Source organism: Exophiala spinifera (genome assembly GCF_000836115.1).
Source record: "Exophiala spinifera strain CBS 89968 unplaced genomic scaffold supercont1.1, whole genome shotgun sequence".
Taxonomy (NCBI): Eukaryota; Fungi; Ascomycota; class Eurotiomycetes; order Chaetothyriales; family Herpotrichiellaceae; genus Exophiala; species Exophiala spinifera.
The window spans coordinates 144920-160215 of record NW_015622513.1 but is presented as its reverse complement, the minus strand read 5'-3'; the positions used below and the strand labels follow the sequence as shown (position 1 = coordinate 160215).

The 15296-nt window shown below is 53.0% G+C and overlaps 4 protein-coding genes across 4 annotated transcripts; 3 read left to right on the top strand and 1 right to left on the bottom strand.

Annotated features, from left to right (window-relative positions):
- Positions 1 to 1001: 1001 nt before the first annotated feature.
- On the top strand, positions 1002 to 2446 carry PV08_00057 (cystathionine beta-lyase; the record flags this gene model as incomplete). Its single annotated transcript, XM_016374425.1, has 2 exons — positions 1002 to 1220; positions 1271 to 2446. The coding sequence occupies 2 exons, from the start codon at positions 1002 to 1004 to the stop codon at positions 2444 to 2446; spliced, it is 1395 nt and encodes a 464-aa protein (XP_016239701.1).
- A 1687-nt stretch (positions 2447 to 4133) lies between these two features.
- Positions 4134 to 5149, top strand: PV08_00056 (uncharacterized protein; the record flags this gene model as incomplete). Its single annotated transcript, XM_016374424.1, has 2 exons — positions 4134 to 4829; positions 4886 to 5149. 2 exons carry the CDS (start codon positions 4134 to 4136, stop codon positions 5147 to 5149), a joined length of 960 nt encoding a protein of 319 aa, XP_016239700.1.
- Positions 5150 to 9247: 4098 nt separating this feature from the next.
- PV08_00055 (uncharacterized protein) lies at positions 9248 to 9605 on the top strand (the record flags this gene model as incomplete). The annotated part of the gene is made up of 2 exons (XM_016374423.1): positions 9248 to 9390; positions 9488 to 9605. 2 exons carry the CDS (start codon positions 9248 to 9250, stop codon positions 9603 to 9605), a joined length of 261 nt encoding a protein of 86 aa, XP_016239699.1.
- Positions 9606 to 13357: 3752 nt separating this feature from the next.
- Positions 13358 to 14308, bottom strand: PV08_00054 (uncharacterized protein; the record flags this gene model as incomplete). The annotated part of the gene is made up of 1 exon (XM_016374422.1): positions 13358 to 14308. The coding sequence occupies one exon, from the start codon at positions 14306 to 14308 to the stop codon at positions 13358 to 13360; it is 951 nt and encodes a 316-aa protein (XP_016239698.1).
- Positions 14309 to 15296: the final 988 nt, after the last annotated feature.

Here is a 15296-nt window from a genome sequence, read left to right as displayed (position 1 = left end):
AGTTGGATCCAAGGAGTTCTGCAGGAATCGCGGTTCTCCCGACACGGTCAAATAGTAGCCGTCGTGTAATTCGTAGAGTTGTCGGTGGTATTGTTGTCTCGATGATAGGTGTGTATATGTCCCAAGATACTTGAAGAATTTTGCCAAGCGGGTTCCGACATCGCTCTACCAACCTTCTCACATACATTACATACATACAGGGAGATAAGAGTCTTGAACCATCAACACCGTTCACTACGTATTGGGCACGGTTAGTCGGAGGAAACCCGATACGTATAGCTTGTATTGTAACTCCATATAATCTACGGAGTTTGTGCCCTTCACTTATGTTGGGTGGGTGAGTGCCCTTTCTCCCTTTCCCATTCGGCCTTAACGTCGCCAGCAGCATTGTTTGCCAACTGCAGTCGCTCTTCCGCTGATACCATGAGAAAAGCCACTCGGCGCGAATAAGCGACCCTTGACACTCATTGCTAGCATCATTTGTGTTAAACAACACGTCGCCCCTCCGTGCGAAGTAATATGCTAAATGACGCGAGCCTCCCGACCTGGGAAGGGAGAAAGGTGGATGATTTCCTCGGCGATGGGATAATCCTCAAAAGACGAGACCCTCGGTAGTTGTATCGAATCGCTTCAGGTTGCTTACCCCGTACGGAGGGAGAGAAATGAACCCGACCTAAAAGTGCCTGTGTATGTATGGAGTAAATCTTCAGCTCCGGGATGAAGTCGGGGAAAAAGTTCTTCCATCCGATCGCGTCATCGCCCAGGCGCTCCACAATCGGCACTGGTCTGCGCTTCGTCTGCTTCATCTAGACCTCTGAGTCTTTTCCCAAGCCGCACTCTGTTACTCCTTGCTCACTTGTACATCGGCTTTGTGACACGCTTCTGGACCTACCAGAGTCTTCCAGCCCGACCTGATAGTCCTCATATGTCCCTGAACATCCTCATATCTACGCTCCAGGTCTTCGAGCTCATCCCTCCACCACCTTTCCCCCGCCGCCACCATGTCTGAGTCAGGTTCCTCCTCTACACCGCCATTGAAAAACCCCAAACTCAGCGCCCTGAACAAAGCATTTGCTCAAGTTGACCTGGACGGCCATGACCTCCCACCGTCCCCCGCCCCTTCGAGCCCGCGAGGGAGCCGGAACTATGCCATTGCCACCCAGCTGGTCTACTCCGAAGGCAGTGACCAGTACAATGCGAGCAGCGTGCCAATTTACCAGGTCAGTATGCGTCCTCACTTGTCCGGGGTGCCCAAACTAAGTTCAGGCAGTCTGCGACATTCAAGCAGACTTCTGCGACAGGCGGCGCCTCCGACTACGACTACACCCGCAGTGGTAATCCGACCCGCACCCACCTTGAGAAACACCTCGCCAAAATCATGCGAGCGAAGCGAGCTCTTGTCGTCTCTTCTGGCATGGGGGCACTGGACGTGATCACCCGCCAGCTTCGGCCAGGCGACGAAGTTGTGACGGGAGATGACTTGTACGGTGGCACTCACAGACTGCTAAAATATTTGTCCACCCATGGCGGCATAATCGTGCATCACGTCGACACCACAACGCCCGAAAAGGTACAGGAAGTCGTCAACGAGAAGACTGCCATGGTCCTTCTCGAAACCCCCACGAACCCGCTCATCAAGATCGTGGACATCCCTTCAATATCAAACATCGCGCATGCCGCCAACCCAGCCTGCATTGTCAGCGTGGACAACACCATGCTCTCTCCATATCTCCAAAACCCCCTAGAGCTGGGCGCGGATATTGTGTACGAGTCTGGGACCAAATACTTGTCTGGCCACCACGATCTCATGGCCGGTGTCATCGCCGTTAGCGACGAAGCATTGGGAGACAAGTTGTACTTCACGATCAATGCATCGGGGTGCGGTCTAGCGCCGTTTGACTGTTGGTTGTTGATGAGAGGAATCAAGACGTTGAAAGTTCGCATGGATGCACAGCAGAGTAACGCCATGCTGATCGCTCGGTTCCTGGAGTCGGCCGGCTTCAAAGTCCGCTACCCCGGGCTTCCGAGCCATCCTCAGTACGATCTGTTTAATTCCATGGCCCGTGGTCCGGGAGCTGTTCTGTCCTTCGAGACCGGAGACATCCAACTATCCGAGAGGATCGTCGAGTCCGCCAAGCTGTGGGCCATTAGTGTGAGCTTTGGCTGTGTTAATTCTCTGATTAGTATGCCTTGCCGCATGAGTCACGCGAGCATTGACGCAAAAACTCGAGCGGATCGTGGCGTCCCCGAAGACCTCATCCGGCTGTGTGTCGGCATTGAGGATGGCGAGGATCTTCTTGACGATTTGCGCAGTGCGTTGGTTCAATCAGGTGCAATGAACGTTTCTTTGGATGGTATTTACGCGAAGAACGCCACCATTGGCGCCGAACACCCTGAAGAGGGAGAACAGCTTGCCGCTGACGCAGCGGCCGAGAACGAGCCATGAGGGAAGATCGGCGTCCTGCATCAAGTGGAAGGGTCGGAAGCTGGCTCTGTCGAAAGAAAACCCCATCGCATTACAGAAAGGCAAGGCCGATGAGTCGTGGGAAATCATTGATTTGCTTTCGAGTCCGGCAATGTATATATACAAATGAACGATGAGAAAAGCATGCTCGACATAAAAAGGTCTGGAAAAGCTTCACGTTTGGTATTTACTCACTCGTACTCGGTACTCTTGCCGGAGAAGAGAAATGTCTAGCTCTAGAAAAATGTAAATTCGTTTTCTGTCTTGTTTGGCCATCTGAAGTCGTTTTCCGTCCACGTCATTCGCAATCCCCATGGCGAGGCCAGCCCAACGGAGATGACGGGGATCGGTGATGATCCCTCGTCGGCTGCATCGTGAGTGTTTGCTCAAAATGCGGTTCCGCAGGCAGTTCAAGAATCCCCGAGGACCATTTGCTAGCAGGAGCCGTCGAGACTTGGCCCAACTGCTCTTGTCACGTCAATTTCTCGACTGCCTCGAAGGTTTCGCCACCTCGCTTAATTGAGTTTCTCGAGGAAAGGATAAAGACTTCCTCAAGGAGAAAGAAGAAGAAGAAGAGGAGGAGGAGGAAAAACAAGGTTTAATCGTACGTTTTTGCAAGTTCTAGAGCCTCGCGTGGGCCGTGTGAGATGATACGAAGTATGGTCTACACCAACGACCACAAGGGTGCCCGCCGTGCCGGTTCACGGTTCGGAAGGTCAAAGAGTGACGGCGAGGGACGTTTTGGGGCTGCTGACGTGCCTTTATTTCCCTAGGTAGGTATCGACAAGCGTTTATCGATATCGATACCAGAGATGGTCAGGCGTGCCTGGTACTGTCCAGAGTCCCGGTTAATTATGTGCGTTAGGTATGCTGATTGCGTCCCAAAGACATTAGCATCGATAGTAGGCTTGAGGGAGTCTACCAGGTATTTCACGGAGGGAGTAGTATTTTCAGTAGATTGACATGAAATCGCTGGCTCTGAATTTCCACTTCCACAAAGATTCGTCCCTCTTATATTTCGTCACCCCAAAAAAGGCCACAATTTTGCACACAAATTTGTCGTCTCCGCCTGTGGCTGTGTTGGGCCCCTGGCACGGGGGATTGGCGCAATGGTAAGTGTACTCGTCACGACTCGCTTTCATTCTTTGCAGGACAAATTTAACACCTTCCAGGTAGCGCGTGGCTCTCCTAAACGCGTATCGTGCGTCGCTGTGCCGGACAAGCCAAGGTTGTGGGTTCGAGTCCCATGTTCCTCGATTGATTTTTTATTATCGGGGGTACAATGTGTTGATTTTTTGGTGCTCGCGTGTACAGTATGGACTCAAATGACGACGAGGAGCTCTATAAAAACTTCGCCTGATGTCTGCTTTCTTCGACTGTGCCATCTATTCATTGTTTTTTTTGGTTGGCGATTTCCGTACTCTCGTTCTCGTGTACAACAGTTAGGCGCTGGTGTTACTCAGTACCCCCGGTATAGCCCGGCTTTACTTCGGGCTCAGAGCGAACGAAAATTGTTCCCTATGCAAAATCACTAACCAACTGTTGTGCAAGACCAGTAACTTGGTCGCCTCAACGAATCGCGAATCCTCCACGGCATACGCAGTGTCGGCTCTATACCACAGTCGTAACAGTCCACCCGTGCTGCGTGGCGCCACGATCTCAAATCGAGATGCCATATTCCCATCATAGCCACTCTGGCCAATTCTGTCCAGGCCATGCGCGTGATCGCCTTGAAGAAGTCGTCAACACCGCCTTATCCAAGCGCATGCAGGTCCTGGCCCTGACGGAGCATATGCCCCGCCACGATGAAGATCGCTACCCGGAAGAACTCGAGGCTGGCGTAACCCTCGCCTCACACTTCGATAACGAACGAGCGTACTTCGCAGAGGCCACCCGGCTTCGAGAGAAATACAAGGGGCGCATCGATCTTCTCGTCGGGTTCGAAGGGGAATGGATCCGACCAGAGTCAGCAGACCTCGTCAGGCAGAGCATCTCGGCCTACCAGTACGACTTCTTCGTTGGCTCCGTCCATCACGCTCATACGATTCCAATCGACTATGACCGGGCAATGTACGAGCAGGCGAGAGAAGCAGCAGGAGGGACGGACGAGCGACTTTTTGAGGACTATTTCGACATGCAGTTGGCCATGTTGCAGAGTCTCCATCCCCCAGTCGTAGGCCACTTTGACCTGATCCGGCTAAAGAGTGACAGTCCAGACGGTAGCTTTCAAGGCATGGCGGGCGTGTGGAAACGTATTTTGCGCAATCTAGACTTCATCGCCTCGTACGGCGGCATCCTCGAGATCAATTCAGCGAGTTTGCGGAAGGGCATGGCTGAACCATACCCGAAAGCGGAGATTTGCCAGGTAAGCTGGCGCCGACGGTACGAGCGACCATAGCGGTGACTGACGAACGGTGCCAGGCTGCTCTGGACCGAGGTGTGCGATTCTGTCTCTCGGATGATAGTCATGGATGCGACCAGGTCGCCCTCAACTATACTCGCGTGCTATCCTTCCTCGACACGGCGGGCGTCTCCCACTTAACCGTCCTCAAGCGAGGAGCGCATGCCTCGCCGACGTTGGACAAGCGCTTTCCAGGTTTGTGCTTTGATAGCGTAGAACTGAAGGATGTTCGCGGCCACCCTTTCTGGGCGGCCTGTACGTCGAGCTCCTCAGACCAACAATGAAGAACGCAGTCTAGATTAGGCAGACGGGCCTGCACCAATCGGGGTATAGAGAACGCTGGCCTGTAACTTTTTCAGACGTCTATTGGGTCGTTACAACCATCAGGTGATGGTTCTGTCGCAACGTTAGCTCTTCCGCACGCTTAGATTTCAACGCGAGGGAATCCTTTTGGCTTGTCTTCAGCTCTGCTCGCAAAGTCACGCTGCTTTCCCCGGTAAAGATTCAGCTGAAGGCGGTTCCGTCTCCCGTGGCATCTGTTGCACTATAGCGCTTTCTATAGGATGCCAAACAGGCATCGCTGATGCAATTGCGAGATTCGGGACATGTCTCTTGGACCTGTGTCTGCGCACGCAACCCGAATGCCCCAAAGGACCGCATGGGTTGGAACTTATTCCGGCATGAACAAGATTTTGATTTGCAGACTTGGAGGCGAAAACGGCCCTGACGGCCCTAGAGGTCCCGCGACCACAGGGGTCTGCAGGGTTTCATCAACCGCCGGTTCGTGCCTGTGAAGGTGCAGGACAAGGGCTGAATGAAGGGATGCGCTGTTCTCTGCGCCTTCAACAACCTAAACCTCGGCGACCGTGTTGCCAATCCATCTGGGTTGGCTCCAGGTTGACACGTCCCGAGATCACAGATTCGATCCTCCAGGACAGAGTCGTGACTCGTTGATAGGACCCGCCGATGGATTGAGAGACTACGCCCCGTGCAATCACACCGTAGCGGTGACAGCACGCAGTCACGAGCAGCATGATTCCCATACAATGCTAGTTACCTCATCTCGCAATCGACTACAGCACGTCACAGATTCTTGTGATAGATTGCGCGTATTGTCAGGGTCTTCAGTGGGTGTTTACCACCCTGAGATCGATCCCGGCTGGGATGAATGCAGTTTCGAGCTAAACGGAGTAATGCTCTTTTGGTCGGCTTGCGTTAGCTCTGCATGCGCCCAAGCGTTGACTTCACCGCCAAGTGGTTGGTTATGATGGCAGTTTGGGATCAGCTGGCCTCGTACGCCCCGGATATCCCGACAAGGTGAATCAAATGCTTTGGTCAAAGAGCAAATGTCGGTCGATCCGAACTTGCCATCCTTGTAGGCCTGACCAGGGTGCGGGGGACGAGGCACGACAAGGGTAGGATGCTGCGATTGACCGAGGTTTCCTGGAGCTATGTACCATATCGTTGACATTGACATAATGTGATGGTACTTGCCTCAATCGCTCGGCTATCTCCGACAGTCTCGTTGATTGCTACGAGTATTGAGAACCCCATACGGAGGACGAGTATGATGGCTGCAATCGCGATCGTTCCAGACCCCTGCGTTGCGGGGGCCACAGACCACTCCGCGGACTCAAGGAAAAAGGCGCTATGGATATAGCGCTTTGGTGCACCTCCCTCCCGGTACTCACGCGGACTTTGACGACCGCCCGTCTCTGCAACTTTCGGTGTAATTGCAATGGGCGGCGTCACAGCTTGCGCTCAAATCCCGCATGCCAGAGTCCGGCTATAACATTGTGGCGTGAACTGAAGGGAGTCATGGACAGGGGGCAAGATGCACCGTCAGCACCAAGTCTATGCGGTTTTGGGTCTAGGGCGACGCAGCTTTCATGTCGTCGGTCGTTTCTGACTGCCAACAGCGCCGGCAATTCTAGCACATGGTTCTGGATCGGCATTGGAACCGGCGGCGGCACTAAAAGTGTCTTGGTTTTCTGCAGTTGTGTAGTTCCCAATTGGCAAAGGGATCCCGTACTCGGGATCGGATTGACGTAGCAAGGGGTCCCATTCTACGCCAGATGCAGCACGATGGATCATCAAGATGTGAATTTGCAGATTCGCATCGTCGTCGAACGACATGGGTAGAATAGAGGGGGATTTGCAGCGGGCTCTCAGAAGTAGTACAGTAGCTCGCTTGTTGCACCACCAATACAGTATGTGCTGAAGGACACTTTGACCATGCCGAGGTAGCTGTAGCCGTACTAGCCTATTGGGCCACCGTGTCGATCCATGTACTCCGGAGCCAAGTAGCAGGCCGGTTTTGACTTTCTCACCCCGATCGCGTGTCAGGCTTTGACCACGACGTCTATCCAACTTTGGATCTACTGCCAAGTGGTATAGTACGAATACAGCCAGGGGGGAGCGCTCTATGTGGTCCCCCTCGGAGGAAATTCACAGCCAAGCAAGGCTTTCCCTGTCGCGGAGGTCGCTTCAACTTAAAGGTTCGAGGTACGCAAACGAAGGGATCAAGGGCGATGACGGGGTGGAGTTGGCAGCAAGCGACCGACCCGGTAGTGGAGGCCATGCAGCAATAGCTCGGGCATATCAGTGGTCACCCATGCTGGTGGTGAAGGACTACTACGATTACCCGCCCCCCGTTTGCACCGATCATGTCAGAGAAAGGCTATTTGGCGGGCGTGCAGGAGTGGGATTGTTTCAGCACTCGTATACGAGTATACCTGCAGGCGTCCGTGCCACCAGGCCTTGCATTTATATAAACCACCGCGCACCAGTTCCTCTGGGAGCAGAGCACCTGAGCCAATGGGGTTTTGTAAAAGAGGAGGAACCAATATCCGCATAAGCCACCGCCCAGGGGGAAAGAAGAGTGGCTCCTACCGAAGCTCCAGCTTTCACAAGTGACAGTTGACACATGGCATTCCAGCAAAGAGTCAGGTTGGGTAATGTGTCTCTTTTGTGCGTCGGGAACTCCAGGGTCTTTTTGACTTCCGATTTCAAATACCCTACGTATGTTAAAAAGTGTCCCTGGACTCTGGATAGTCGGTTCTCGTAGTGGGGCAGTGTCGAATTATACCTGGCCAGAGAACACACACAGCTACGACGCACAGGACACCAGGCAGACAGACAGGCTGATAGACAGGCAGGCCGACGAACAGGACACGTTCACTCCATGGAGAAGTTTTCTCAACTTCTCCTCCTCCTTGCCCCTCGTAACTCGTACCGTGTCCTCCACGGGCCCCTTGCTCTGAGTTGTAACTCGTATTCCTCTCTAGGGAGTCGGTGTGATCGGGGCCAGTTGACGTTCCATCAGTGCCGTCCCCGTTGATCCGGTCTCTTCCTGAGCGTTAGGTCGTTGGTGTCACCAGTAGCATCATCCAACACTTGTCACCCGCGCGTGTGGCTCCCTGGTATCCCGATCTCATTTCCCTGTTCGTCGGTCGCCAGTCCGTTTCCAGACCATCGAGGGGAAAAGCCTTGAACCCTTGCGCTGCTGTCCCCCAGTGGAAACAGGAAAAACGCCATCTTCGACACATACGTCGTTTGCGTCAAGTTTGGAATGGCATTGACTGTGTCCGCCCCACCGGCCACCATCCAACAGCACAGACTTGTTGGTCCGGTTTGCCTCGTCGCCAGATTCCCTTCCCTTCCCAAAAGAAACTCAAAATTTTCTCACCCTTGTGCAGATCAAACCCTGATCCCTGCGGGCTGTCAAACCGTACCCAAACTGAACGGTAGTACTTTTCGGGATGTATGCACCGTCTGCACACTCGAGTATCCTGTCTGGCCAAAGAAATACCACTGCAGCCTTTTGCACTAAGCTAGTCGGGACGTCCGAAGCTCGATAGGCTGGTCAAGTATGCTATGGCTACCAACTTGTTGGCTCTGCGTCGAGTCTTTAGTGTTTTACCTTTAGCCTTTGGATGGAGTTTCTTGTCCCAATCTGCGATGCGCGCCCAATGGGTATTTCCACTCGCTGGCCATCCAGGTCCGAGCCTGTCATATCGATCATGGTGGCCGTCGCCTGTGCCTCGTCTTCCATTTCCCCCCTGATTCCCTTGTCGAAACGTCCGACCGCAGGTATATTCCTTCTTCACCACCGCAACCTGGCCACTATCGTGCGCGACACGACTAAAACTTTGCCAATTGGCGCTCTCACTCACTCTGTACAGTCCTTTACCGGTGCTGGGTTTTTTGCTTCATTCTGGTTTCCCGCTGGTCAACCCCCACGGACGAGATTGTGCTATAAAGGCATATAACCCGCATTGTCTCCGACGTCAGATACTGTTTTCAACTCATTCTGTTGGATGTAGTAAGCGCCGTCGACATTGGTTCCAAGATCCACCGTTCATATCGATCCTGCTACTTCCATGGCGCCTTCTCAACTTCAAAAGATACTCATTAGAGCTGGGAATGGCCGGGACTATCCTCACACCGGCGATGAAGTCACCATCGAATACACAGGCTGGCTCTACGACGACTCCAAAGCACACAACGACTACAAAGGCAGACAGTACGTCAGGCAGGCCCTTGCTTGCTCGAAGCCCAGTTGATTTTTTAGTTTTTCATGGTGCAGGGTACAAGTTTTCTGATCCGTGTGTCATCTCCAGGTTCGACAGTTCTAGAGGCCGGGGAGATTTCAAGACCCCAATCAGAGTCGGACGAGTGATTCCAGGTGAGTTCAATCGGACTGGTCTTGAGCGTGCTTTTGCGGAAGTTGGGGCCTAACAGTCACGGTTGAAGGATGGGATTTGGCTGTACCTCAAATGTCGCTGGGTGAAAGGTGCATATTGATCATTCCAGGGTGAGTAGTTGGTTTTCTTCTTCCAACTTCATGGACACGGGTTGAATGGATATTGGAATATCTGTGGGAGCAGCACCTCACTTACAATGCTCCCAACCCTTCCCTGTCTTCGGCCTTCCACTTGGCAATGCCGCATATCTCCGCTGAGCTGAGCTGTATGGGCTGACTTTTGCTGTTTTAGCCATCTCGCGTATGGTGACCGGTCAGTTTAATCTCTCCCTGCACCAGCGGCCTTTTGCAACTTCAAGAAACCATTCTCGCCTGGCTCAAAGATCTAGTGAGATCATGCAATTCTTGGGGGAAAAGCACTCTCATACCTCATGTGGAAGCACTATTCCGTTTGTCTCCACACGAGCGCTTTTGCCGGTAGACTGCCAGGCCGTGGTGGATACAGAACTCTACCTTCCGACTCTGGTTTCCTCATCCTTTGCCTCGGACTACCTGGACGCAAGAACTGGCAGGCTAACCACTCCCATCTCTTCCTACAGGGGATTTCCGGGCTCGATTCCCCCGAACTCGACCCTTATCTTGTGAGTGGCCGAGAAACCCCTTCCCCTACCCTGCGACTAAGAGGTTCTGGCCTTACTATTTATGGAGAATCATCTGACACTGCCTCGGACCGATACGCCTGTGCTTATGGCTCATGGCTTGGCTTCTGGTCAGTGGCCTGATTCTCAGATGGCTCTGGCTCGGAGGGTTCGACTTGTTATCGTAGTACAACAATCGTCAGGATTACGCGCGCTAACCTCTTTATCCTTTTTTTTAGCGATGTGTATTTGAAAGGGATCAACGGCAAGTCAATATGATGCGACGTCTTAAAATGATACGAGTATTGCATGCAAGCTTCATTCACACCATGACGCAGGGACGAGGAGGAAATGGGTCATGGGACATGTTCATCGATTAGAGAGTGTGGGGGGTGTGTTCACTGTGATTCCTAGAGTCATGTACCGGGATACGGCGTATGGCATCGGTAGGGGCGTTAGGCGGGACTGTGTTTCAAGGCTGATAGCATCCGTGTGCAAGCTTGGGCCAAGGGAATAGCATGGTCTTGTGGGGGATGGGAGGTATTTCGTCGAGAATTGTCTTGGATGTGCAGCGAGACATAGCCGCATTAATGTGCCTATGAGATGGAAGAGACGGCTTCTGCATCTTTGAGACCAATGCAGTTTTAGCATTCTAGACATGCTAAAATCAAGTATTTGGTCAGTAATTCTGTGATGATCACTACATGGGTCCGATGCAGTCGCAGGGTGACAACATCAATGGTCCTGCACCAATGACTGCCCGGTTCACGGTATGAAGGCCCTGCATAGGCGAGTCGACGGCTTCAAACAAAGTTCCATCCCGCGACTGGCTGGACAGCAGATCCGAGCTAGGCAGTCGTCACTGGCAATCATTCTACGCCTGCAAGTCTACGAGTCTGGTAACTCGCCCATGTAGACTATAAATGCTAGCGTATCACTCCTTCGGCACGGCTTCCCGTACCTAAGCCAACTTTGGGCAGGTGGACGACTGAAAACGTTTCGTTGCATCTTGAGACCGGGATAAGCTTGGGTACGTACTCGGAAAATATGACTTGCTCTGAGAGACTTATTTAAGAGTGGGTGTGGTGGGATGGGATGCGTTGTGTTGTGTGATCAGCCGCGATCCATTGATCGACAAAAAGAAAAAGCCATGTCCCGCTGAGCGATCTTCTGAATACGAGTCGACTCTGAGTAGTGAGAAGGCGTATGTATGTCTTAAATTTTTGCAACCAGTTCAGTTCTCGTCCGAGAATCACTCCCTACGAGCTCTCGCATTTTCTCAAAGATCGACATGCCACCGCTCGTCTGGGTCTTGAAAATTGATGGTCACTCGAACCGCAAGATCAGTGGGGTCATCCCCAGAGTCTTGGACCCGACAGACTGAGATCGGAGATCAGAGATCAGAGATCGGTGGTCGGTGGTCCTCGGTTTCACAGGCGTGGCTACCATTACTAGTTTCTAGTCCTTAATAGTGGCCCCTTCACGCGTTCATTTGCAGGGCTTGACACTGGTGTTGCATGAAGACTGTCAATTGACGGCTGGCGCAAAAAGGAAAAGAAAGAAAAAGACCGAAAAGAAAAAGAACAAGCAAAAGCAAAAGGATGGGACCGGGGCTGTTGTCCAAACGAGGTTCTCGTCGGGAAGCGATTCAACACTATGGCGTAGCATGACAGCAATGCGGCTGGCTGATTTTGTCCTGGCGATTGGGGGTCAGCTTAGAATGTTGATCAGTGGTTCTTGACCCATTGGGCTGTGTTCGCACTCGCATTCGCACTCGTATTTATTGCTGCCTCTCTTCATATGGTCATGCAATATTACACACACATGCTCATCACACGCCCGACAACCTTAGCCGACGGGACCCGACTTTTGCATTCATGGATTATTTTTCATTGCTGGTTCTCATTTTGTCGTATGAATAGAGTTCAAGCTAGACTGGGGTGGGCTCGAATCTGTTGCATTTTACATAAAGCTTTTGCTTTGGTTGGTACAAAAAATAGAAAGGGTCTTCGGATGCGATGGAATAAGGATTGGGGGAAGACCTGCGGGCTACACATTGTACAGTGTGCCATCATGCATCATGAACGGCCCTGACCTACGGGTCTACGACGCACTGTCAGGCTTAGGTTGCCACAGAATACGGGACACAACAGGTTCGCTCTTTCGCAGGATCTGCGCCGGCGTCACTCAGGAAGGGAAATCAATCTGGACGATCCCTGTGGCTTAGATTCAATGAGGAGCCAGCTCAACGTTGCGAAGCGAAAGTGGAGTAACGGTCTACGGACCTCGTCGAGACGCGGAACATTGACCATTACAAATGTGAATGTGCTAAATACCTTGATTAGGCTGGGTGAGGCATCCCCTACTCGTCGTACTCGTAGTTGGTTGGCATCGTCAATCATATCCGACCAGCACACTAAAACCTTCTTACATCACACTCAAGCACTGCACAAGTACGATTTACTCCGCAAGACATTTATTGTGCAAGACGGCCGGACTCGGAGTTCGTCTACGACTCCGAGGACGAGTGCTTGTCCTTGTAGATCATCACTACTAACCCATGACACAATCACTTCTAAGCCACCCCATCCAATCCACCCACCCACACACCAACCGTGAGTTCACTACGAGATCGCTTTCCGTTGTCCATTGCAAGGATTTGTCCACGGACGGCGCTTACACACACGGAAGATGCCGGCCGCCCTGCTCGGTGGTGGTGACAGATCCACTTCCCAAAGGGGTAGTCGGGAGGGCCTAGGTATGCGCACCCCAGCGAGAGAAATCAAGTACCTGCCACAGTAGTCGATCGAAAGTGTGGACGCACTCGGACAATCTTGTCGAACGAACCCAAACCCTAGATAGACTGTCTCCCTAGGCGTATATACTCGTTCTCGTATCGCACTCGTAGAAGGTGATTCAATGGACTATGCATCCGAAGTCTGCCCACTACCTACCGACCTACTCTAGGTCCAGGGCATGCATCGTAAGCCATACCGTACCGGCCGACAGACTCGCGCTGTGGCATTCCCCGTTCCGCCACGGTCCCAAAAACATCAACACCCAAGCGATAAAAATTCCCGGTTCTGTGCCAGACTCTGGGAACCCCCAGAGAGCGCCCCAAATGAACTTCGTAGACTGTCGCTACCTACCTAGATGGTGACCACCTGCTGAACTTTCCGGTCGGCGCCAACGATCAGTCGCAGCTGTCTACCTTGCCAGTCCGGCCTGACGCCCTTGAAGACGCCTTCTCGCAGGGTGTCCGTGTACAGCTCGTACGCAGGGTAGTATCCGTCGACAAAGTGCTTGACCTGCTCGTCGGTCATGCCGCTGCCGCGGGTCGCTCGCAGGTTGGCCTCCTGCTCGAGACGCCATTTGTACACGTACGATGGATCGGCGGCGTCGATGTGTACAAACGCGTCCAGCTGTGAGGTGAGTGCGTCGTAGCTCTTGAGCGCGTCGTTGATGGCCGTCACGCTGGACAGCGTGTTGTGGCCCAGTCTCCCTGTGTAGGAGGGATTCGCCGGGCTCGACTGTTCTCGTGCGGCGACGACGGCGGCGGCGTGCTTCGACTCGAGCGTACTGTCGGATAGTGGGCGAAAGCCAACTGACCATCCTTCGAAAAGGACCACGCGCACAGGAGGGCCGTCGCCGGCGTTGACCACTTCCCACTCCTCTTCCGGCACACGGTCGCCCTCGCCTGCAAACGCCGCCTTGTTGTACTGTGGGATCCTGGTCAGTCGATTTGCCTTGAGACTGGCGAAGACGGAGAGCGCGAGCGAAATGTCGTGCGTGGAAGGCTGCCCGCGGTGCTGCAGCAGGGGGTTGTCCGGGTGTGACTGGGCCAGGGCCACCTGGTCCGCGTGGGTGAGATACAGGTCGTCCAGCGAGAACACGACGGTGGACAGGGAATGTGGAGGGGAGGAGAGCGTCTTCTTCAAAATGTCCACCAGCACCGATTTCCCAGCTCCCTGGACGCCATTCAACCCGATGAAAAAGGGCGGCGGGTTGGAGTCGTTGGCGTGCTTAGCTTGGTGTTCCGAGAGAAGAGAGATGATGAAAGGGATCACGTATTGGCCCTTGTCATCCTGAATCTCGGGCATTATCGTTGTTTCTGTGTTGTTTCTCCAGGCGCTCTCGCTCTCTCTAATCCCTGCCACGCTCGGGGTCTCACTCTGGGGAAGAATTATGGATGATGGATGTTGGATATGGGGTATACAGAATATGTGGGTGTATGAATGACTTTTGCAGAGAAAACGAGAAGAAAGTTGTTGTGTACACAATATGGAAATGGAAATCTTCATTGTTGAGACTCCATCCCTCGCGAATCACTCAAAAACGGGCGTCACGATGCGGAGAGCAGGCCGGAGATCTCAGATGGGGCAGAGACGGAAGAGCCCCTTCTACGGACGGAGTACTTTCAACACTCGTACAGTGTGTGTGAGTCCGGATACTGCCATGGTGTTGTAGTTGATTTGCTGTCGAGGTAAGATCAACTCGCTCATATTGTCGTCTGCGGCCATAGGTACAGTAGTAGTCCTCCTCCTCCCCCTCCTCCTCCAAGTTTCGTCCTTCCTGGGGTTGTTGTCAGGTGAACAGCGTGGCCCCTTTCAGCGTTCCACCCGCATTTCACATGCCGATAAAAGTCTCCCAGCCCCGGATGAGGGTCATCGACTTTTTCCGGAGCTTGACGGCCGTAACGGGGGAGCCCGGAACACGTGAGAGCTACGGGTATTTCACAGCATTGAGCCCCACCAACACCTGGGCAGATTCTCGCTGGCCTCGTGCTGATATATACGCACCGCTCATAGTCCCGTGACCTGGCAGTCGCGGCTTGTGGGGCCTCGGCCTCGTTCAACCTCGGCATTGTAGCATTACGGGCCCTGAGCAGGCAAGTGTCTCTCCCAAAACACTCTTGCATCACCTCAAGTACCGAATAACTGACTGACTGTAGATACTGAATTGCTGTTTCCGGCATCAGTCGTCGGCTATACCATCACTCTTCACTGCCTCTGTCGTCGTTTTGCTTTATTATTCTTCTTCCCTCCTCTACTCTACTCTCCATCATCCTCTCCCGCACCCTTTCCACTT